Source organism: Callospermophilus lateralis, chromosome 14, assembly GCF_048772815.1.
Source record: "Callospermophilus lateralis isolate mCalLat2 chromosome 14, mCalLat2.hap1, whole genome shotgun sequence".
Lineage (NCBI taxonomy): Eukaryota > Metazoa > Chordata > Mammalia > Rodentia > Sciuridae > Callospermophilus > Callospermophilus lateralis.
In genome coordinates, this window is record NC_135318.1 from 66,370,755 (window position 1) to 66,396,932 (window position 26,178).

The following is a 26,178-nucleotide window of genomic DNA, read 5'->3' on the forward strand; positions in this document are numbered from 1 at the left end:
AATGAAGGTGTGATTTGATCTGGGAGTCTTTCTGCACTGGGGCCTCTAGGTAGCCATAGAAAATCAAGCTGATTTCCCACAGAGTCCAAGTCAAATTTTAAGTTAGGCATACTTTTTCTACTTTCTCAGGAAATCACTCTTTATCCATATTTCCTTGATACTCTAGGTATAGATAAAAACTGAGCAGCTACTTGGCTGTAAATAAAGCGCTTCTTGTCCTCACTGCCTTGAGTCTGTCCTGTCCACCTGATTTGAACATTGATTGTTCTCTTTGATGAAAGGTGTGGCACCCCAGCTCAGTTTCTCTAGGGTTAACTTGGCTCCTGCTGACAGTGAAAGTGTTCTGGATTGGCTATTTGCCTCTGGTCACCAAGTCATTGCATGCTGCAGCATTCTCATCTGAATCCCAGGCCTTCTCCAGTCTATCCTGAGGACACTGAATACCATGTTCATTGCACAATCATTTAAAGGAGCCAGCACGGGCTGAGGACATTGGGAGAGCTGTATGAGGTTCATCCACTTCGACACTTCCCTTTTATAGGAATACGAATTCCTTTCTTATATAGAGTATGGCAGGAAAGAGACACCACATTGGATAATCTCAAATTACTTCTCATCTTCCTATTTCATTTTTATGATCTGTGTTACTCAGTTTTGTGTTACTATAACAAATACCTGAGTTAATCAAATGACAAAGGATAAAAGGTTTATTTTGACTCACAGTTTTGGAGGTTTTCATTCATGATCAGTTGGTCTTATTATTCTGGGCCTGTAGTGAGGCACCACATCATGGTTGGGAACATGTGACAAAGCAAAGTCATTTACCTCATGGCCAGGAACAAAAAAGACAGAGAGAAAGAGACTGGGGTTCCACAATCCCTTTCAAGAGAATGTCTTTGATGACGATAAGACTCTCCTCTAAGCCCCACTCCTTACAGTTTCTACCACCTGCCAATAGTGTCAAGCTGGAGACAAGCCATTAACATGTAGGCCTTTAGACCTGACTATGACATCATTTTATCCTCCCCAAAATCCCAGCCCAATGCCCAGGAAAATTAAGTTTCAGCTCAGGATAAAGACATCATAATTCATCCCCATTTGAAGATTTTGTTTTCTTTCCAGTTTTTGAGAATCTCTTCTATATCTCACCATGGTGTTTCTTAGAATAAAACACATTAGGAAAACCTTGAGGTTTTGCTCTTCAATTTTTTTTTAATTTAGAAATTTTTTCACTTAAAACCAATCTTAGACTTTAAGACTACTGCCTTGCAATAGACTTTGAGCCTTGAAGCAAAGCAGAGCTCTCCCTAGTTCTAGGCTGGATCCATCTTTTCCAATGACCTCAAGAGATATCTATGCATAACAAAGGATAATCAGGAATGCAATTATAATCAACTAAAATCCCCCTAATTACAAGGTGCACCTTAAGCTTACATTTTAATCATAACACCACTTAGCTCAATTCATTTAAAAAATTATTTTTATTTTTATTTGTCCTTTTTTAATTATATATGACAGCAGAGTATATTTTGACATATCATATATACATGGAGTATAACTTTCCATTTTTGCTGTTGTATATGATATGAAGTTACACTGGTCATGTATTCATATTTCCTATAGGAATAAAGAAAAGTTATGTCTGATTCATTCATTCTACTGTCTTTTCCATCCTCAGCCCTTTCTCCTACTCCCCCCTGTTTAATCTGATGAACCTCCACCCCCCACCTATTATGAGTCAGCATTCACATATCAGAGAGAACATTCAGCCTTTGATTTGGGGGGATTGGCTTATTTCACTTAGCATGATAGTCTTCAGTTCCATCCATTTACTGGAAAATGCCATAATTTCATTCTTCTTTATGACTGAGTAACATCTCATTATGTGTATGTAATACATTTTCTTCATCCATTGATCTGTCAAAGGGCACCTAGGTTGGTTCCACAGCTTGGCTATTGTGATTGTTAGCTCGATTAATTTAATAAATATTCCTTGAGGGCCAACTATGTTCCAGGAAGTGTGCTGAATATTCAACAACAACAATAAAGATAGTCTCAGGATTACAATCCTAGTGGAGCTTATATTCTAATAGAAGAGATTGACAAGAACTAGATAATCATATTTTTTCCTTTTTTTTCCCCCTCAGAGTTAAAGCCTGAATTTATCAGAAGGGCTAGGAGAGGGGAAAGAGGGAAATTCTCAAGGGAGACAGTTGAATCCTCTCAGAGAGGAGAGGACTAGCACTAGCTCTTACCCCTTCTGCCCTCTAGTATTTGGGGGGAGTTCCAGGGAAGTTTCCACCCAAGTCCACCTTTTGACTCTTGACTGACAGCCTAGTAACTGCATGTCCCACCTCTGAGAGAGAATGGTGTTGTGTCAGAGATGGAGTTTTTAAGGAAATTGAGTCCCCTGTTTTTTTGCTTCAATTTCCTGCCCCTCTTTATTAATTTATTGCCCTTTGAGTTGTCTCCATCAAACTTCCTTTGTGAGGGTCTTGATGTTTTAGTTGCCATGGCACTTGGGGATGTTGTGATAGTTTCTGTGATAAGAGAGGAGAGGCCACCTGGTAGGGTGTGACATGATCCTGAAATAACAGGATGATGGTGCTGCAGATGGAAAGCTTCAGGCTGTGTGTAAATTCATTTGGGAAGCTGAGTGGACAATAGTGAAGATAAAGGACATCATGGGGCCCTCTAACCAGGTGGATAGTGATACAGCTTGCAGAAATGAGGAAGACTAGAGAGGGGCTTCTTGAAGGCTTTGGGGAGATGAGGGAGCAAGATACTTCAGACATGCCACCTTTGTGATGACTATTGGGCAGCTCTGTGCTGGGGAGGCATTGTCTGAGGGACTCCTTCTTGGTTGGGACCCCTGCAGACCCCTGCATATAGTCCATAGCCCACTCCAGCCAGCCATAAATAGCCCCTCCTATCAACACCCCACTCCCTCTGAGGGCAAGTCAGTCTGCACAGATGGCATCCCCTCCCCTGATCTCTCCTGAGCTGAGCCACCATTTCTAGATTATCTGAGACAGTTTTTCCTCTATCTGCCTGAGAGTTATCCATCATCTAGCTGCCAGGTGGGCAGGGAGGGAGACCTGGAATCAAAGGCAAACAGCAGCACTCTAAATTGAAAGCCTTTCCTCACCATCTGGAAGCTGGTACCCTGCAGTCTATGAGATATGGGACTTAGAGTTGGCCAGATGCCCTGCCCTCCCCTCCCCTGCCCAGAAAGAGCTGCCAAAGGAGGATTGAGTGCACCTTCACATTGAGGGGTGTGTTCTTTATCTCCTTCCAGGATCTGGACAAGGAAGGGTTCCATGAAGGAAGTGATAAAGAAGAATTGTCATACTCACCCTAAATTTTACATTTGCTTCCTCCTGCCAGGGATTTCACCAGAATGTTCCCCTCCCTTCATATCATCCCCTCTTACACTTATAATCTGTGCCAAGAAATATGTTCCTCATTGCTCTTTGATTATTGACTGTTTGCTAGACAAATGCTCTCTTCTTCTTCTTCCTTTTAAAATATATTGCTGATATGAGCAGGGTTGAGGCACAGCAGGCCACACAGATGCCATGACACTCAGCTGCACAGACCAGCTCTGGCTCTATAGACTTCACCCATCAGTGGTGGTCAGAAGAAAAATAAAGGAGCCAATAAGGGTAATCTCAGAGAGTGTGCTGCGAAGAGAAGACAGTGAAATGCAGGGGCCAAGAGTACGGTGGGAGCAAATTATATAGCGAGGGTGAGGGAAGGTTTGCCGAAGAGGTGATATTTGGGCTGAAAAGGAATTGATGAGCACAGCTCTGGGAATAGCTGATGGTCAGCATAGTGCAGAAAGCCATCTAAGTGCTGGTGAGAACTGGGCATGCCTTGTCAGATCTTGAGACTCTGCTCATGCTCAGGCACCTTAAGGCAGAAATCACACCTCATCTGTGTGCCATTTTCCCCACAGAGTTAGGCAAATAGAAAGCATAAAAGACACCGTTGGAATCAATTGGACCAAACTGGAGTAGAATGGGAGAGGAACTGAGGGTTGACTAACAAGGGTACAAAGTGTTCTTCCTTGCTTCATATGTTATATGCCAGCGTCACCAGACAACTTGTGGCTACCTGTGCATACCTGCCTGTGCTCTCTGTGCCCCCTTTGTTTGGAAAACTTGCCTCCCTATTCCTCTTTGGAGTTAGCTCCTCCTCACCTCCACTTAAGACATCTCTCAATATCATCTTCTCCTATAGGAAGTACAAGCAGCATCCTGGAGTTGTGATAGTCAAAAACTGTCTCCAGATGTTACAAAATCCCTGAGGGATGGGAGTAGCAAAATCACTCTCAGCTGAAATTCACTATTCTATGCCCCCTAGTCCCCTGCTGCCACCACACTTCACACACATGCACATCAACAGACCTCCTGTTAGAAGAGAATAAAGAGGAAGAAACATGTTGGGAAAGACAGGCAGTCCACATCGAGTCTTGTTGTGTCATTACAGAAGAGTTGTAGGTTAAACCCATCTTAAATTAGTGCAGCCTGAAGCACTTCAGGGACAAAAAGGCACAACTAGTAAGAAAAAAAAAAATAGAGAATGAGACCCATTCAGGAACTAAGTCTCTGTTTTTGTACCAATAACTCCAGATAACACTGTTAAACTTCAGGTTCATGAGGTCAGGACTCCACTAAAAGATATTATCATTATCTTCTAGTTGTTATTAATTGTTACCTAAAATTGTTTGCATTTTGATTAGTGGATTGAATTTCCTTGAAAATACATGGACTTTGGTATCTGGCCCTGATAAGACTTTGTGTTTATAACTTTTTGCCAACCCATACTCTTGGCAGATATTTTTTACCCATGCCCTGAGAAGTGGGGCCATCACCCCAGAAGCAGCTGTAAATGTGTATCTAAATGACAAGGAGGTTAAGAGGAAGCAGGACCTTGGGTGCTGATAAGAGCTCCAGGGATCTTTCTTGGTAACTGGAAAAGGAAGGGCATGGAACTGGAGTCTGACTGGCACCCCCAGAAATCAGAGTCCCGGGGACCATGTCCAGGCTAAGCTATTCATTTCCTCCTCCATGTTTCCTAAAGAATAAGAGTGTGTTTGGCCGAAGTTCTCTAGGTCTTAGGGGATGCTGTAGTCTAGGCCTCTGTGGAAGCCTTGCTAATACTTGTCAACACTAGGAGGTTGAAAAACTCTGCTTATAGTCCCAAAGTTGTCTTTCTTTCCTGTTCATTCTATCTCTTAGCTTTTTTCTTCTTCTTCTTCTTCTTTCTTTTTTAAGAATTTTAGCTAGGCTTAGTGGTGCACACCTGTAATTCCAGTGGCACTGGAGGCTGAGGCAGGAGCATTGCGAGTTCAAAGTCAGCCTTAGCAAAAGTTAGGCACTAAGTAGCTCAGTGAGACCCTGTCTCTAAATAAAATACAAAATAGGACTGAGGATATAGTTCAGTGGTTGAGTGCCCTTTGAGTTCAATCCCCAGGACCCCCCCCCCCAAATAAAATAATTTTAAGTTTATTTTTTTCCTTTTTTCTATCTTTCTGTCCCTTAAAACCCAATTGCAGGAAGAGCTCTGAGATGCTCATTCCCTAAGAAATTACAAGCTGAAAATGACTTAATATACTGTCCCTTTCAAGAGAACCTACAAATTATTTTATCATGGTAGAATTGATCAAATCCTGGGTATAAGATAAATTTCCTTTTAATGTTTTTAAAGCATCTTCATGATATCGACAATGTTTCATCTCTTTTTAAGGCTTTGATATGTTTTTTTTAAAAAAACCACAATTAATAATTAGATGGAGCTACCCTGTCCAATGTGGTTAATATAAAATACAAACTGGTTTTACTGCCTCAGTGCGAACATTTATAAAATATCTCAGCAATTTTTACATTGATTATATGCTGAAACAATATTTTGAGTGTATAAATTTAAATAAAATATGCTATTAAAATTTAACTGCATCAGTTTCCTTTTCCTTTTTTGTTACTAGAAAAATCCAAAGTTACACATGTGGTTTACACTGTGTTTCTGTTGCATGATATTGATATATTTGTACTTCATCAGTGTATTTTAATAGTCATCTAGTATCTAAGGACTTAACCATTAGAACATGTTATTAAAAAAAAAACCCTGAGTCTAGTAATTTGCTTGTGATCATAAAGCAAGCAGCAGAAATAGATCCTGATTCTAGTCTCTATGCAAAAATGCAAGGACAACGTCAACTCTTGCTATATCTTTGAACTTAGGTCTCAGATAAGCAAACTCCAACACAAAGTTTCTTTTCCCAAAACTTTATAAACCCCTTAAAGAAATTGTTCACTTTTAAAGTCAGAACAGCAGAGACAGATGAAGGATATGGAAATTGCAACCATCGAGGGCTCAGAAGATTTCTGCATGCCTGGTAAATGGTACCGTGGGGCAATGAAACAAACAAAAACGACCAAAAAAAAAAAAAGTGTCTTTTTCAGGTGATAAAATTAACTGAACTGACTGCCTGGTTATTTTGCCTCAAACTCTTGCCTCACTTTCTCAGCCTGGCAGAGATTAATTACTCACATCTTGTATTTTGCTGTTACAGTCTCTGAGCAGAGACGCACTTTGCCTCTTTCTCCTCAACACCTGCCACATCCTCCCTGTATCAACTGTGATGAATATTAGATTAGGCTGTTGTCATCCCATTCTGGCCAGAACCCATGTGGTCATGTCCCCTCATAATGGTTGAGTTCAAAGTATGGGGCTACAGAAAGGCTAGGGCAGGGAATCAGCACACCTGGCCCAGGTAAGTGAGTTCTCCATCACTGGAGATATTTAGGCTTTAGACATGGTTGATCTGGTCAAAATTTAGGGGATTTTCCAACCCAAATAGTGAATAGAGCTGAACGTAGTGGCGCACATCTGTAATTGCAGCAGCTTTGGAGGCTGAGACAGAAGGATCACAAGTTCAAATCCAGCCTCGGCAAAAAGCAGGGTGCTGAGCAAGTCGATGAAACTCTGTCTCGAAATAAAATACAAAATTAGGCTGTGGATATGGCTCAGTAATGGAGTACCCCTGAGTTCAATCCCCAGTATCCTCCCCCACCAAAAAAAAAAAAAAAAAAAGAGTGAATAGATCTATGCCAAAGGAATGCTTCAGAGGAAAGAACCCCTTAGAACTTCCTCCTGGCTGGTGGCCCATGCCTGATGGTCCCCAGTCCATTTGCCTTTAAGCCTTGCTGTTGAGATGACCACCTCCACTTCTGCTGAGATATTTCTTCCTGGTTCCAGTATAACTGAGTCTCAGGGGAAAAAAAAAAAAAGCTGAAGATAAATGCAGCCACTCAGGCTGATAAATAAGCAGCCCTGATAATGGAGCTCAATCAAGATCTGTGTGCTAGGAATTATTTAGGGATTTGAATGCAATTTCAAAGGTCAATAAACTTGCCAACCAAATGCAGCCTGAAGCTATACACACACTGAGAGCAGCTTGAGGGAGCTGAGACTATTTTTCCATTTCTCCCAGGATCATTTTCACAGTTCTTTTGCTAAAAGAGTGTAACAGTTAACCTTGAAATTATCATTGTATTTCTAAAATTTTCATAGCAGTGCAACATCCTTTTGTTTTTCTCTTTATGGTTCTTTTTATTCTTCCCCCCCCTTTTTTTTTTAGTAATCAGAGATTTTATTTGCAACATAGCTAGAGCAATACTCCACAGAGTCTCTATTTTTTAATTTACATTATTCCACATGTCACAAAGAGTTGGATCTAGAGAAAATATCCAGGGATCAAGAAATGACCTAGGTGTCTATTTCTGTCTGACTTTGAGGTTCTCTGTACCCAGTCCTGTGCTAGCCACTGGGGCACATTGAAAGGCAAGGACACAGTCCCTGCCCTTGAAGAGGACAGACATTCTTGGAAAGACACAAGTGGGAGGAAGTATGAAAACCACAACATCAGTGGGCGGAAGAGAGCCATGAACACAGCTTCCACCTTGGGCATGGGTATGGGATGTAACTGCCCTCCATGCCTTCTTACTGACTGGAAGTCATTGACCCTGTCATCGTTTACTTCACTTCTCCACTCACCCACACCAGTAGATTCAGAGAGCACCCATAATAAATGACTTCTCTGTAAAACCCTAAACCTGCCCTTGTTCCTAAGATCCAGTCTTACATTTCCCGTTGGAATTCTTAACAAAAACCTGAGTTAACTCTCCCAAACCAAATTAATTTCAAGTTCCCTTCATCAAAATTATCCTGCAGGTGTACATATAACTCCTACTTAGGTTCTAACTCAGCATTAAACTCACCAAAGGTTTGTACTTGGATAGGACATGTCCCCATCCCACACACCGAGACTCAAGTTTTCTCACATGTTCATTTGAATTACTAACACCCATCTGACTTTCCTTTGACCCACATTGTTAGGAACTGATTTTTTTAAAAAAAAAAAAAAAACGATCTGATGAAATATGTTGCAAATATCAAGCATTATTTATAATATTGTGATGGTGGTTTGGATCCAGTCTGTCTTGCCTGTGTTTTTACTCCTAACTGGTCGCCCCTACACCAGTATTTTAATTCCTATTCATATCACTTTTCTTCCTAGGTATGGAAAACTTGTCCTGAGTTTTGGTGTTAGTGTTACACCCCTGGGTATCAGAATGTGATTGTCTGTGTCTTGAGCTCAGACAGATTTTAGCATTCATTTGGAACTGCTCCTGCCGATCTGAGCCCTATTTATAAGGAGCTGAGGAGAAGCATCCAGAAAACAGGATTAGACAGAGAATTCTGACTGTTACAAGGTCTAGGTCATGAGGGAAGAAAGGAGTGACTAAATACAGTGTGGTAACTATCATACCAAACGTGACCCAGCCCCACCACTTGAGGCCATGTCTTTTCCTCAGGAGGTCGAAAGACAGATGATATGTGACCAGACACAGAAATGGCTGCTTCAGTCAAGTGCACTGCAACAGTGGGCTCAGGCATAAGGAATGCCAGGGCAGTAAGAGAACTCAGCACTGCTTTGGGAGTCCTCTAACCTCATTTAATGTAAAGTAGGGAGATCCATCTCCCACTTCCCACCCTGTACACACTTTTTCAGTCCACAGATGAATGTTGTAAGTCCTCCTATGCAGCATCAGTGGTGACATTGGTCATGTGCAAACCATACATCAGTGATGGTGTCTGGTGGGAGAGTTAATGGAAACCCTATTGGAAATTGGAAGCGCAGCATCAGAAGACATGCCCACAAACCTATGTCAAATTACAAATTTGCAGAAACTCTTTGAGATGGAAGGGAGATTTAACAAATGTGCCTACATTAGCAAGAACAGTGGGATTACAAGTGGCACAAGCCTGTAATCTCAGCGGCTCAGGAGGCTGAGGCAGGAGGATTGAGAGTTCAAAGCCAGCCTTAGCAATTTACTGAGGTCCTAAGCAACTTAATGAGAACCTGTATCAAAATAAAATAAAAAAGGATGGGTATATGGCTTAGTGGTTAAGCACCCCTGGGTTCAATCCCCTGTACCAAACAATAAAAATAAATAGTCAAGAGCTAGTGAAATTCATATTTTTATTACTAATGGAACTCCATTCAAATCCTAATTATTGAAATTCAGGTTACATTTTTAAGTCCCCAAAATAGCCACATAAATCCCCACATAGAGAAAAACCTTGAGTGACTATGACGACTATCCATGTTAGCTAAATAAATGTTTAATAACCTCCAGATCTCTGTTGTCATATTGATGTTTTGTGTGGCCCATTATGAATGTCCATGAAAAACAATTCTCTTCATAAATACCTAGAAAACCAAATATACACATGTACACATGCACTCATATATGTGTGTGCGCACACACACACACAAATGAAAGATTCAAAGAAAAATTTCCCCAAGTAGCTTCTCATGGTATGTAGAATAAGTAACTTTGAGACTCTTCTTCATGCTTAAAAAATGTCTCCATCGAGATCTTTTCATTTTTCTAGTTTTATCTCATTAGCACTTAGTTTGAAAGATTACCTGATTGTTACTTAAAAAAAAAAAAAAAGCCAGGCATGGTGGCGCTAGAAAGACAGATGATATGTAATCCCAGTGGCTCTGGAGGCTGAGGAAGAAGGATAGCAAGTTCAAAGCCAGCCTCAGCAACTTAGCAAGGCGCTAAATAACTCAGTGAGACCATGTCTCTAAATAAAATTGGACTGGAGATGTGGCTCAGTGGTTGAGTGCCCCTGAGTTCAATTCCTGGTACCAAAAATCAAAACAAAACAAGAGTCTAATTCTGGGTCAAGTAAAACCAGATTTGTTGGACAACAAAGTAAACAAAATAGTCTTGGATATAGATTTCAGATGGTAAAGGTTGGACCAGAAGGTGGACTGTGATGGACAGCTATAGACTCAGTGATACTACAGAAGCTCTGTGAGCTAATGAATTAGGAAGAGAGGGTATAGAAAGTTGGATCAGGGGTCAGGATTCAGAAGCTGTTAGCTAGTAGCAAATATTTGCTTATCTTAAAAAGGATACTGGATAGTAAATATCACCATCATCCTTTAATAGCAGACAAAAATTTACAAACTAAAGTTAAGATGACGTATGAGCATTCAGCAAGTTAGAATATGGACATTGGAATGGCTGGATCCAAAGCACCCAGCTCCAGCCTCCTAAACCTCATGCTATGCTTAGAGAGTCATCAGTTTGTCAACATTTATCTTTGATTCTCAGAAGAACCTTGAAATATTATCTCCATCTTTTCACTAACAAAGCCAATGAAGAGTCACTTGCCCAATGTCATATAGCCAGAGATTGTCAGAGATAATATTCAAATCCATTTCTGACCTCAAAAACCCAATCCTTTTTTCTTTTTCACAACTACTTTGAGGGTAGGACTAGGAAAGGATCAGGTTTCTCCCCTCTAGAAAATGGAGCCACATCCATGGAAATTCTTGGTGGTGGAAATTGATTAGTGAATATAGTTAGATAGCAACTCTGTGCCTGTCCTGCTTGCTGCATGCCAACATTTATGAAGTGAAAGAACTTTAATGCCATTTAAAGCATATGTATTACCAGAGGGACAAAACTACTTAGTTTGCCACCAACCATATCCCTGTGACAAGATTAAAATGTATTATAGATAACATGACTGAGACATTGCTTATGGTGGGGACAGGGGTGATTAATGGTGATAATTACGGATTCAAGGTTCTCTGCTTTTGCTTTAAGCTTAAGCTAAGAACACCAAGGTAAGCATGTTCTGTTAAATAATTCAAACACTCTGAGCTTTTCCTATTGCCTTCTCTATTTGAAAGCAATGTCCCTGGCCACCCCTTAATCCCCATTAGTAATGCTAAACTGTGAGTCATATCCTCTGCAGAGAAAAAAAAGCTTTATTAAAGCAGGCACCTTCCCTGCAGGTTCAGTACCTACCTATATGAGCCAGCTGGTAGGGTAAAAGGTTAAATTCTTAACTTTTTTCAAACCAGATGGGTTAGTCCACAGGAGGCTAGGAAACACACATCCAAGGACTCAAGTTCCTACTGCTGTTCCCCCTTAATAAAGTAGAACAAGTGGAACTATCCACTTAGTTCATTTAGTAGAAAAATATAAGTGTTCATCATTTAAAATTTTATATAGGAAGAATTGTCCTGAAGGAATTTGAAGCCAATTTCATTACTATTGTTGACACTGAGCGACTCATGGGTTGTTTTAAGAAAAAAAAAAAAAAAAGACATAATTTTTTTTAAAAAAAGGAATAAAAATCCAAGCCCAAATGATCTCATAAGATACAATGAATCTTGAGATGTAAACAATTTTTAAAAGAATAATATCATCCATAATAATACCCACATGCTTTTTCTTAGTTACTTTGTCTTCTTATGGCGTAATTTGCATAATTGGTCTTATTAAATTCTCATATCACACTTCTAAAATAGAAAGGATAAATCTTAGTTGGAGTAAATCCATAGGTCCCTCTCACCCTTGAGACAGATTTTGTTTTAAATTCTTATTTGTACTGTTAGTCTATTCATCATGTATGAGTTTCGGCCTTGTCTTCATGATTTATACTAGAGTTTTGCAGGAGTTCACAGTCTAGTTTTGAAAATCCATTCTATATGGCTCCAACAAAACCTTTCCCTAAAATTGCTGATATTTCCTTGTGTTTTCAGATCTTCCAGAATCAATACCAACTCCTGAGGTCTAAAATCACTGTGATTCCCAAATTTGACATTTATTCTGAGTTTATCCCCTTGGATGAAAATAGCTACATCTCATGGACTTTGGTTTGTACTCATCTCTTAGATTTATTGTCATGGTTTTGGAAGGCTGTTCTCTTAATGAGTTCTCTCTGTCCCCTAAGCATGCTGATTTTCTTATCTCCTCAGTGTTGAGTGATTTCCCAGAATATACTGCCATCAAGTTCTTGTAATACCCAGAACTGGAACAAATTTGGATGGTATCGTTTATACCATCTAAAAAGCTCTTGAAACACATGCTAATTTTCCCAAAGCAAAACCACCATTCTGAGTCTATGTTCACATACCTATGCACCTAAATTCACACACAGGGGCCTTTAAACATACCTAAGAAATCCCAATGACTTATCAAGTGTTGTGGTCTAGCTACAAGAATTAGAGCAATTTCTATTTGCTCTCAGAAATTAATTACAGCAATCTTCCATGAAGTAAATATCTTTGTATAAAATGACATTTAAACTCCATGCAAGGTTTTGAAAATGTAGCTAACCAATCACCTGCTAAAAATTCTATTAGCAGAAAGCAAATAAGATGTTCTAAAATTAATGAATCCATCATCTGGAGTGAAATATATCAAAAACCCTCTGAGACACAGAGCAATTAATTGGGTCTTTTCAGAATTGAACTCATTGCTGCTGAATGCCTGAAGAATAATTGAAATGAAATAGTGTGCAGTCTGGTATCAAGAAGGATGAATTCAGGGAGAGAATTCAGTGTTCTCATCCTGACCTATCCACTACCATGGAATATGACCTAGACTACTAAGTCATTCACCTTTTTTGTTCCTAAATACATCCATTGTAATGTGGATTAATTAACTCCTTCTCTAATATACAGTGTAGTTTTTGAAGATAACAGGATCTAATGAACATTATTGACACCATGGACAGTTGTCTACATTAAAGGAAGCGGAAACACATGGCATTTGGATAATTTATAGGAAGAAGAAGAGCAATATCAGTTCTTTTCAAGAAACAAGGAATTTATGATATTGTATTTTAAATAAGTAAAGAAAATCTGGTAGCTCCATTGAGCACATTCTTTTTTCTTAGCACCCATTAGATGAATGTAGCTTAGCAAATAACCATATTTAGCTATTGAACACAAGATTTCCCTGGTGTTTTCAATTCCTTCCCTGTATAAGAGAAATCTGATTTCCTGAGCTTTGGTCTTCTAAATGTCAGATGCATCCCACTGGTAAATTGAACACCTTCAAAAACATTTGCCCTGTCATGATGTAGTTTGCTGTGCAGCAAACTCTCCAATACCCTACTTCTTTTTTTATTTCCCAATGTCTTCCTTCCAGAAGCTGGCAGCAGTGATAAAGAATATAGCTTTGGTGTTTAGTGGTGCTTTTGGGCAATTCTGACTACATGTTCAATCTCTAGCTTTTCAGTGCCTTATGTGAAAAATGAGGGTAAATAAGTGTGGATGTCTTTAAATGATGCTCTCTATATTAAGTATGATAATTTATGTACAGCTTTGAGCACAATGCCTGGCACAAAATGAATGCTGAATAAATGGTAGTTATAATCTTCTTCTTCTTTTTTCTTTTATTTTCTTTTGTACCAGAGATTGATCTCAGGGGTATTTAACCACTGAGCCACATCCCCAGTTCATTTTACTTTTTGAGACTGGGTCTCACCAAGTTGCTGAAGCTGGCTTTGAACTTGATATCCTGCCTCCGCCTCCTGATCCACTGGGATTACAGGCCTGCACCACTGCACCTGGCTACATCTGAATACCTTTCAAAAAATAAATACAATTTTATTGCATTTAAACATAGAAATAGTATAGAGAAAATTGGACAGTCCTCGATGACTTGATTTCCCCAAGGAAACACTTTTTTTAAAAAAATAAAGAATAGGTTAAAATGATTACAACTAATAAAAAACTACAGAAATGATTCAGATGAGTTACTTCTCCATGACCTCCGTCTGCAGATTATGTTTCTGTCTTTCCACTGAAAATTATTGAGCATCTACTATGATATTACCAGGCACTATTATATGTAACAATATCATTATCTGCCATTTACTATGTGATCATATGTGCTAGACACTTTGAATGATGATATCCATGCATCATTTTAGCCATGCATGAGATGGATCTGATTTGATAGCATAACTCCTTAATCAATTGTGTTTTATGCTGATCCACTATTTGGGCTGGCGTGGGAGAAAATGTGCATGAGAATGGGGATCTGAAGGCTCAGGGGACATCGTAAGTAATAATGAGAACACCTCAACCTTAGCATCCATAATATCTTATATAATTTCCAACCTAGGAATATTATTGGGAATCCCAACCCCTGTTTCCCTCACCCAACATATCTGGGTTTCCTACTCTGGCTCAGTCACCTAATTCCAATTATCCCTTGAGTTCTGGAGCTGGTCTTTCTAACCATCTTCTCAGCAAGCATTGTGTACTTGACTTTGTCTTAGGAGTGGTCTGCCTTCTGGTGAGACATGCTGTTTTTCTTGGAACACTTTCCTCCATAGACCACATTTCTGCAGTGACCTGCAGTACCTATTCTGCTCCTTGATTAAGCTCAAGTATATATACCAGTTGCCATGTTAAGTCCTTTATTCAAAATGCTCTTTGTTTTAAAGCCTCATAGGGAATGAGCTCAAAAGCTTAGCAAATAATCACTCTTTGAATAAAGTTATTTAATCTAAAGTGCTCTGTGGCAATTCTTTAAATACATTCTATTTATACAAATATACAAGGAGAACCCTAGGGTGCCTGTTTCCATTTTAGAAATAAGTTATTTCTAATAGCAAATATAAAATAATAGAGTGGATAGTCTCTGTAATAGCTTCTTTTCCAGACTGGTTTTATAATGTTTCACTTTTTTGCAAAGCTTGGTCAGAAATGATTTCTCTGGTTCCATAAGAAAAAAGTCTTCCCAAAGATAGAGATAAGCAAGCAGTAAGACTGTGTTTTTTGTTGTTGTTGTTGTTTGTTTGTTTGTTTGTTGTTGTTGTTGTTTTACTTTGTTTTGTTTTGTTTTAGGAAATTTTATAACCCACACCCATAGTATTCCAGCATTCCAGCCAACAATAAGAAAACTCTAGAATGTACCTTAGAGTTTTTGGTTAACATTTCACTCAAAAATTGAGAAACATAGATCAAGGGTGATAAATTCAGTTGCTCAAAATAACACATATAATGAAGGAAACAAAATTCAAATTCTGCTTTTTATAACCCATAAAACATTATGAAGTTAAAAGCAGCTGCTATAATTATTAAAATTATTGTGAATGAATATGCTAATTTATTCAATAAACATTATTGAGGGTTTTATGCTCTGGGTGCTGAAAATATAAACTCATGTTTGGTCAACAGAGAATGGCAAAAATGACATTATGTGATTTATTGACCCAGATCTAAGAGTATTTTCATCTTCTGCTTTACCCTCTTGGAGCCTTGACCCACAAGGGGAGAAGTGCTGCTATCCTGACACACCCATGCTATAAGAAGTACAAGTCGCTGGGAAAGACCTATATTGGAACACTAATTAATAAACAGTCCCAGCTGAGTTCTCAGTCAATAGTCAGCACCAATTACCACCCAAGTATACAGTCATCTTTAAGACCTAATCCATTTGGTCTTTTGAATGACTCCAGCTCCCTTCATTTTCAACAACTACATGAGAGACCCCAAGGGAAATCACATAGATAAACCCAGTCATCTCGCAGAAACATGAGAAATAATAAATCGTTGTTTTAAGCCACAAATTTTGGAAACATTTGTGGTGCAGCAATAAGTAAACAGAGGAGTAAAAAATAGAGAAATCTCTGAGAAGTTGAAGCCAGACAATGATAATCAATTTATATTCATTATTGAACTTTCTGAATAGATAATGACTTAGGATTGGACAGTAGAAAATAAACGCCCTGTTACCCTCCACATGTCCAAGTTTATGTGGAGCTTGAGGGCTGATGGATGGAATTGAATGAAGTTTCTTCTTCTGCATACAAATGGCATTACATATTTTTAGCAAAGTATACTGTGGAGGAAAAAGACCAAGCCCCTGACACCAGACTTGTGACCTGTGCCTGCTAAGTATCAGGTTCCAAAAACAGTTCCAGCATATGTAACCAACAGGAATGATCATGTGCAATTTCTGAGGCCATGTTTTAAGTGGCATAGCTCTTACCTTGCTTGGGATACTCATGCTGGGAGAAAACAATTAGCATGTTCTCAGGACACTCCAGAGACTCGATGGAAATGTTCACATGGTAAAGAATTGAGGTCTTCAGATAACATCCAGCTCAAATTTAGTAACCAAGAATAAGACATCTTGAAGCAGACATTCCAGTCCCAATCAAACCTTCATGAATGACTGCAGCCTGGTCAAATTCTTAACCAACATTTTATCTAAACTTTAGCAATTATATTAGTTTGAATTCTGTGGATAAACTTCAATTAATTAATCTCAGCTATTTCTAGCATTCATCCATCAATTCAATTATTATTATTTTCTTCATTTTTATATATTTTGTATGTATGTAGAAGATAATATATGAAGCATGTACATGATTAAATAATACTTTTTAAAATTCAAGTACATGTTACTCTATCTTTAAAATATGTACTCGATATATAATATTGGAAACTACTTTGTTCTCACTCAAATCACATCTTCCCTTCACCCAGAAGTAAAAATTCTGATTTTGAGTTTATCATTCTCCCTTCTCAATATAATTTCATATTTTATTATACATATAACCCTAAATAATATATTGTCTGCTTGTTTTTGACTTTTTAACAATTATTTTTACACGGTATATAATCTTCTATAATCCAGCTCTTTTCCATCAATCTTGTATCTTAAAAGTTAATGCACACTGAAGCCTGTAACTGGTTCATTTTCACTAATGTAATGATTATTTAAACCCCAACATATTCAACTAATTTCCTATTAAAGTTCTTTTGCCCTTAGAAATAATTATGTCATGAACATTTGTGCACACTCACCTCTTTCTAATCATGTTAAGGCTGTATATTCCTCCAGTACAATGATTAGGTATCAGAGTGTAAGAAAATAACAGTTTTCCCAAGAAATTGTAGCTCCAATTCATACCTTTGACGGCAGCAATATAAGGACTCACTGATATAAAGCCTCAACAAAACTTTGGAAAGTCAAACTTTCTTACTTTCTTTTTTTTGCCACTATGGGATGTAAGAAATTATATTTCATTTTTAATTTTATTTTAATCTCATTGATTGGTAATGATGTTGATATTGATGTGTGTATATGTACATACACACATATATTTTTAATTTAACATCCTCTTTAATGAAATGTATCCTCTTTTTTGTTTATTATTCACTATCTTTTGATTTTAAGAATTATTAACACACTCTAGATAATTACTCCTTTGTCAGTTATGTTTATCCAAAGCATTTTCTTCATTTGTGTCTTACACATTTACTTTTTATTTTTTAAAGTTTTAATGTAGTCACATTTAGCAATTTTTTATTTTATAATTTGTGCCTTTTGTCTTTAAGAAATGTATCTAATCCAAAGTCAAAACATATTATTTTCTTTAATTTTAGAGCTTCAGTATTTTTATTTCATTCTATTCCCATATATAAATGAACTCACACGTGTGTGTGTGTGTGTGTGTGTGTGTGTGTGTGTGCGTGGTTCTTGTTCTATTTTCAAGATGTAAAGAGGTAGGAATCCAAATTGCATTTTTGTTTCTATGCATAATAAATTAAACCAAACCATTTAGTCTGTTCTTTCTTTTTTATTTATTTATTCTAATTTATTATACATGACAGCAGAATGCATTTCAATTCATAGTTCACATATAGAGTGTAATTTTTCATTTCTCTGGTTGTACATAAAGTAGAGTCACACTATTCATGTCTTCTTACATGTACTTAGGGTAATGATGTACATCTCTTTCCATCATCTTTCCTACTTACTAATTAACTATCACCCTCCATATTTCCAGTTTCCAGATATCATGCTTCTGGGTCCTATATTTTTTTAAAATTTTTTCTTTAATTTTTAGTGCACTAGAATTATAATTATACATAATAGTGGGGTTTATTTTGACATATTCATAAGTGCATATAACATGGCTTTTTCCATTTCAATTGCCCTTCCTATGCTAGTCTTACTTCTATTTATTTATTTTTTAAATTAATGCATTGTGGTATATTCATACATGTACCTTGTATAATTTGGTTAATTAAATAAATTTGCTATCCCTACACATGTACTTTGTAGTAAAAAGTTTAAAAAAACAAAACAAAATTCTTTCAATAAAACAAAAATCTTGTTTTTCTTCAGAAGTTTTTGACTATTCTTGACAATTTGTTCTTCCTTATGAAGTTTTAACCTAGTTTATATCAGCTCAATTTACAAAATCTAAGCTATGGAATCAACCTAGGTGTTCTTCAACAGATGACTGGATAAAGAAAAAGTGGTATATATGCATATTGAGATATTACTCAGCCATAGAAGAAGTGCATATAACTTTATAACATTTGCTGGTAAATGAAAAGATGTGGAGACTATTATGCTAAGTGAAATAAGCCAATCCCCAAAAAACAAAGGTTGATGTTCTTTCTGATAAGTGGATATTTTTAATACACAACAAGTGAGGGGGTGTGGAGAGTAGAAATTCAGTCGATTAGACAAAGGGGAATAAAGGTTTAAGGGAGAAGGAATAAGAAAGACAATGGAATGAATCTAACATAACTTTCCTATGTGCATATATGAATATATTGCAGTGAATCTCAACATTGCGTACATCTACAAGAATGGGATCCTAATTAGAATACTCCATGTTTAGATAAATATGTCAAAATAGACTCTATTGTCATGTCTAACTAAAAGAACAAATAAAAATAAGATAAAATAAATCTGATTGCTTATTAAGTGGTGCAGTGAGGCATTTAAATAATTATTATCAGGCAGTCTAACAGCAAAAAAAAAAAAAAAATCCTCTCCTTTTCAAAGCATACTTTCCATAGCATGGTATTAATGAATATAACCAATGAAGAAATTTTTACAGTACTGATTTTTAAAAAAATTGTAGTTGCAGATGAACACAGTACCTTTGTTTTATTTATTTATTATTTTATGTGGTGTTGAGGATCGAACCCAGTGCTTCACACATGCTAGGCAAGCGCTCTGCCACTGAGCCACAGCCACAGCCCCTCTAGTACTAATTTTTAAGAACATGTTTCCAGCATTTTTACCCTTGAGTTTCTTCAGAGTTCTTTGTCATATTAAAGCTATTCCTAGCTTTCTCCTTTTTGTTCAGCATTTTTATTGTTCATTAATGGAAGTTAAATTGTACTCAGAGAGTTTTTCTTTTAAGATAATCATATAATATTTTTCTCTTTAAGATTTTGAATGTGAGAATAAAAACAATTATGATTCCTCATGACTATCTTTACATTTCTAGGGTTAAATCTTCTTTCTCTTCATTTATTATACATATTGGATAATTTAATTTGTTTAGTAATTTGTTAAAGAACTTTGCATCTATGTTCCTTAGCAAGATTGACCTCTAAATTTCCTTTCCTTGATTTTTCCTTCTTCCAAGCTGTTTTCCCAACATTTTATGACAAAAATTCAGACAAGCCCAAAGAGTACAATAAAATGAATTCTATGTACATGTTACCAAGCAATAAGAGTGGCCACCTCACAGTTTCCTAGTCTATCTACGTTCCTCTTTCTTTGCCACTAGCACACAGCAGTATATTGAAGCAAACTCTGAGTAACATATTCCATTTGCTTGCATTGTATTATGTATCTCTGAATGATAAGGACACTTTAAAGTTATATAATCTTAATATAATTTTAACACCTAAGAATATACCCCTTAAATTTATCAAATGCTTGATTTTACCCAATCATCTCATTATTTTCCACTTGGTTTGTTCAAACCAGAATCTAAATGTATTGATTTAGCAAATATTTCTCCCATATGCTGAGTCTTGCATTAATTCTTGAATCTATTTGTTGGAACTCTGGACTCATTTTTTACTGTAGGGGTTTCCACCTTCTGAACTTGACACATTATATGTGTTGTAACATAAAATCTGTTTCCATCTTCTATATTTCCTTGAAACAGGTAGCTAGATGTTAGTCAGGGATTCTTAAACGTCTTTCATATGGGGACACATTTATACGTGTAAAATTTATTGAGGATCCTGAAAACTTATCACTCATCTGAGTCATTGATAGTACTAGATGTTAAAACAGGAATAGATGTTACAACAGGAATTTTTAAAAATATGTTTACCAACTCCTTTTGATAACTTTTGAAGACACTTCAACACAATACACATATGTAAATAACCAGTTTATCTGTCAGCTTGTTTTTCATGTAAAGAAGACATTAGAGGAAAACAATGAATAATACCTCATTGTAACAGTGCTTTTCCTCAATACAATCACTGAACTTCAGTATGCAGATTCCCGTTTGGTTACACAGAATAGTAAAGATGTGTGTTCAAGGACTGGACTTCACTAATATTAACCATATCCATTGCTTCCTCAAGTTCAGGTACATGTTTAAGTGAAAGTTTCTTTTAATGACTCTACCTTCATTAAAACTGAAGCACCAGGACATTTAATCACCATTTCTTTGGCCCTGTCATCGAAAATGTCAACACAGTAGAAACAATAAACAGCATTATATTCTAATAATGAAAATGAAGACTACAAAACCCCTCTGAAAGAGCCTTGAAAATCCCTGAGCATGTGATCAAAATCTGAGGATGCTACTCCAAGAACAAACTACCAGCTCACAATTACAGTGAACAGGAGAGCTTCCCAGTCCTACCACACAGAGGCAGCTGGAAGGCAAGTCCATTCAGCTACTGTTCCTGAGAGCCTTGCTGGACAATTGACCTACAAGATTAACTCCAGATTCTAAGTCATTACTTCTTACCTGGGTTTAAATTCTTTCTTTGCCTTCAACAACTTTATGCTCACCAATACTTCCAATTGGTAACCCTAACCCACCCAATTCATATTATTAACCTGTATTATATATTACTAAAACAGGTATAAAGAAATGTGCATATATGCCTATAATAACTACTTCTTGCTGGTTGATCTAAAAGGTACTGCTGATATTCATTTCCCTTCAATATCCAAGGCCATAATATTTGCAACACTGGGTAACAGCATAATCTGTACCACAGGGCTGCGTTCATTCTCTTGAGTCTCTCGGAATGGGATATCTTGGAGAGGGTGGGGAAAAGTTCAAACTTCACCTGCCCTGGAGATACAGCTGGCCTGCTAACTGGAAGCAGGCAACAGCTGTGCTGATTCCCAAGCTTTGCCAGGAAGATTCTCCTCCCCTTGATGGGAATCTCTTGAATCCATGCCAAGCCCTACCATGAGCCCTGCCTGCACACACGTTTCACCCCCTCCTTTCAATGCCCCTCCCTCAGATCCTCTTATAAAAGTCCAGCCTTCCCTGCCCTGACAAAGCATTCCAGTTTCCTGCAAGACAGGTAAGTGGGAGCTGAAAGGAGCTGAGGCTGAAAGAAGCTGAGGCTGAGCCCTGCAGGGGTTTGACCTCACACATCACTGGAGGGTGGAGAACATAGGAGTTCAGAGACTAAGTAAAGGCTGCCCAGGGAGCTTTCTGGAAGACCAGAGAATACAGATTTCCCAGTTCACTCCAGGTCCATAGAAGGACATGGATCGCACTCAGATCAACACATCTGTACAGGATTAGACCAAAAAAAGGCAAGACACAGTGGGGTCTCTGCATGTCTTCTGCCTGAACACATTTCCTACAGTGAGCTGATTGTCTCCTCCCTCACAGACATGATGCTGACTCCCATGGCCCTGCCCAGCATGTCCTGGATGCTGCTTTCCTGCCTCATGCTCCTGTCTCAGGTGCAAGGTGAGATTTCTCTGCCTCTAGCCCAGGGATTTCTGTGAGCATTGAGATCCAGGAAGAGGAAGGCTCCTTTATGGGGGAAGGTGAGGTGTGCCCACACTCTGGGAAATTGCCTGCTGTCCCTCCATCACCCTCCCTTGCTTCAGTTAACAGTGGTGGGAGGCCAGAGTATGCATCCTCAATGGAATGAGGTGGCTCCCTGCTTTGTCAGAAATTTCTAATTTATGTGAGTGGGTTACAGAGGGAAAGTGTGAAAGGGCCATAATGCAGTGTAAGGAACAATGAAAGATTAGAAAACCCAGTGTGGAAACTGTCAGCTCAGGCTGGGAGGAGTCGTGGACTATTGAGTAAGGGGAAAGGGTAAAATGAAAAGTGGTGCTGCCCATCATGGCTGGGCCATGTGAGAATGCAGATTCCTGAAAGCATGAGCAGAGCTGAGAGGTGGTGAGGACTGTGGTTTCCCTCCCAGAAGGAGACCTCATAGGCATTCCCTACGTTATCCTCCCCACCCCAATCTCCATTCTTCATTTGGTCCCATCCCTCTCTGTATCTCCCTCTACCCAGCAGGTGAAGACACTCAGAAGGAACAGGCCTCTCCTCGCATCAGCTGTCCCAAAGGCTCCAAGGCCTATGCCTCCTACTGCTATGCCTTGTTTACCACACCAAAATCCTGGATAGATGCAGATGTGAGTGCTGAATGGGCGACAGGGGAAAGGCCACATGTATCCCAGGGGCAGGGTCTCCAACTTCCACAGTTCCTGGGACGAGAATGAACACCCTTGCCAATGCTATTTATCCCACCAAACTCTTCCCTGTTTTTCTCTAGCGAGATCTCAGGCTCCCTCTTATTTTCTTGCTTCCCAACCATGCAGTTGGCCTGCCAGAAGCGGTCTGAAGGACACCTTGCGTCTGTGCTCAGTGGGGCTGAAGCATCCTTTGTGTCTTCCTTGGTCAAGAGCAGTGTGAACAGCTACTCATATGTCTGGATTGGGCTCCATGATCCCACGCTTGTGAGTTCAATACTCTTTTGGTTACATCTCAAGTGGCTATGGTCACCCAGGCCTTCTCTCTATGCCTGCCCAGGAGGAACCTGAGGGGACTTAGAGCTCAGATTCTGGGTGATATTTCGAGCAAAGGGAAATCCTTGAGGCCATGTTAAGAACTAAGTTATGTGGGGTTCCCTAGTTAATCTGATGATGCTAATGTGCCCCTTGTCAGCTTTTATATTATGCTCTTATGAGGCTTTGGAAATTTTCAGGGAGTCTGAGCATACTATTCTAAGGGATCACTACCTGAAGGTATGAGACATATTTTCTCTTTTAAGAATAGATATTATCTTTGAGTTTCAGAATCTAGTCACAAAAATGTCACCAATTGTGTTAAGCTATTTCCTCACTGATTTTGAGTGGTTTCAAAGTTCTTGGGATAATTGTCTAGGATTTTCCTGTAGGAATGAGAAATTTGGGGGAAACATTCCTTTAGAACCTTTTGTGTGTCCTGTGGAGAAGGCCAAACTCCATGAAGCTGTGAGGGGAATCAGAAGTTCCAGCTAGGGGGTCATGCAAGCAGAGCTCTAATCTCTATCCTTCTAACCAACACACACCTATCTACCTGGTTCCATCCTGTGCTCTGTAGGGCCAAGAACCCAATGGTGCTGGATGGGAGTGGAGCAGCACTGATGTGCTGAATTACGCAAACTGGGAGAGGAATCCTTCCACTGCTTCCGACCGTGGTTATTGTGGGAGCGTGTCACGAAGCTCAGGTAAGCATCAAAGAAGCCACTTCTGCCCAGTCTTTCCCTGGCCTTTCTTCATCCCTGGGCCTGACCTTCAAGGAATCTTTCTGAGATAGGAAATCAAAAGTCAATTTGTCTTCTACCTGAGATACTGCTTCATTGGGTCCACAAAAATCCACCTGTCTCAGTCGTATTGCATCTTCTGTCTCTCCAGGATTTCTGAGGTGGAGAGACTACAACTGTAATATACAGTTACCCTATGTCTGCAAGTTCAAGGGCTAGGGAAAGTGGGAAGTCATCCAGCTGGATTTGTGCATAGTTCCATCATGCATAAGAGTCCCAGGTGAAGATCCACCCAAGGAAGGATTCTGTGGACACCCTGACACCTGATCACCTCATCCTACCTCTTCTGTCGTCCTCCCTCCCTCATTTCAAGCTGTTGTATATTTGTTGTGGTCTCTGGTTTCAGAGAGCAATAATAAAAATTTTAGTTTAAAATTATAACTTTTATGTTCTACTCTTGTAGTTTATGTTCTAAATGTGGCAGTTAATGGAGAAAGATAATCATAGTGATTTTTTTTTTTTAGAAAAGACTCTATTGTACCTTATCTACCAGATAGCTACTTTTGATCCAAATATAAAATATGTTGTAAGTAAAGGGATGGAGAAAGCTATACTCTAAAAAAATGAGGAGTAAACCTGTTAACTTTAGGCAAATAGACTTCAGGAATAGGAACATTATCAAAAATCAAGAGAATCCTAACAAAATGTTAAAAAGGTTCAATTTCTTAAGGTTAAAAAAATGATGTTTAACATGTAAAGCACTTAACTATGGAACTTCAAATATGTGCATCAATAATGTATAGAACCACAATGAAAAATAGAAAATGTAGTATTATACAGAGACTTTTTGACTTATTATGGGGTCCTCCCTGATAAATGTACTTTAAGTTGATAATACAAGTTAAAGATGTCTTGATTACATCTAACTTAACAAACATCAGTTGTTTACTCTCATGATCTTGTGGTTGACTGGGAGCTAGAACTCACTGCTGCTGCCCAGGATTGTGAGAGCCGTGTACAATATATCTACTACTAGCGCAGATATAATGCAAAATAGAAGATAAAGTTTCTAATGAATGAGCATTACTTATGCACCATTACAATGTCAAAGACATGAGTTGAACTATTGCACTGTGGGGACAATCTGTACTTAAAACTTTAACATCTCTCTGTTTCGTCATTGATGGATCAGGCAGGTACAAAACTGATCTGAATAGCACTATCAATCAACTGAATCTAGTTGACATTTAGAGAGTACTCTGTCCAAAAGTATAATACACATTCTTCTCAAATTCAAATGGAACATTCACCACCAATATAGGCCATATTCTGAGGCATGAAACATTGGAACAAATTTAAAAGAGAAAAAAAAATCATATAAAGTATTTTGTCAAATCACAATAGAATTAATCTAAAAGTAAATGTATTAGGAGATCCCAAAATATTTAGAGGTTAAGCAAATACTTCTAAATTTCACAAAGAGAAACAAAATCAAAAGAACTTGCAAAGTTCGAATAAAATGAAAATAAAATACAACTTATTAACACTTATGGTGTACTGTGAAAGCATTGCTTAGAGAGAAAGAGAGAGCAATTGATGAATATATCAGAAAAAACTAAAAGATCTAAAATCAGTAATCCAAGCTTACTCTTTAGGAAACTATGAAAAGAAAAGCAATGTTCGTGTAAAGTGAGCAGAAGAGACATAACAGCAGAGTGAAATCAAGGAAATTGAAAAAAGTAATAAAAAAACTGATTAAGGGATTGAACTCAGGGGCACTTGACCACTGAACCACACTGCCAGCCCTATTTTGTATTTTATTTAGAGACAGGGTCTCACTGAGTTGCTTATCACCTTGCTTTTGCTGAGGCTGGTTTTGAACTCAGGATCCTCCTGCCTCAGCCTCCTGAGTCGCTAAGATTACAGGCATGTACCACCATGCCCAACAAAAACTGATTCTTTTAAACTATTGATGGAATTTATGAATATCTACTCAGGCTAACCAGGAAAAAAGAAGAGGATGCAAATTATTAATATCAGAAAGGAAAAAGATTTCAGTAGAATAAAAAAAATAATCCTCTCCCAGGAGAGATCCATGTTCTGCTTCTCAAATTTTGTGAATATTCCAATATCTTATATGGTGAAACAGACTTTGCATGTGTGATTAAATTAAGAATTTTAAAATGGGGATCCTGGATAAATTAATGTAAGTACAGGCCCTTATGAGAAGGTGCAAGCACACTCTCTTCTCCTCCTAG

The 26,178-nt window shown here is 38.2% G+C and overlaps 1 protein-coding gene across 2 annotated transcripts; it reads left to right on the forward strand.

The window, feature by feature from the left end:
* The first annotated feature begins 22,046 nt into the window (after positions 1-22,046).
* Positions 22,047-24,139, forward strand: LOC143380378 (regenerating islet-derived protein 3-gamma-like). Of its 2 annotated transcripts, XM_076833384.1 has the most exons (5): positions 22,047-22,125; positions 22,690-22,808; positions 22,995-23,132; positions 23,758-23,884; positions 24,072-24,139. In XM_076833384.1, exons 1-5 carry the CDS (start codon positions 22,047-22,049, stop codon positions 24,137-24,139), a joined length of 531 nt encoding a protein of 176 aa, XP_076689499.1. The 2 variants fall into 2 exon arrangements, with proteins under 2 accessions (XP_076689499.1, XP_076689500.1); XM_076833385.1 differs by lacking the exon at positions 22,995-23,132 and having other exon boundaries at positions 22,050-22,125.
* The last annotated feature ends 2,039 nt before the right edge of the window (positions 24,140-26,178 follow it).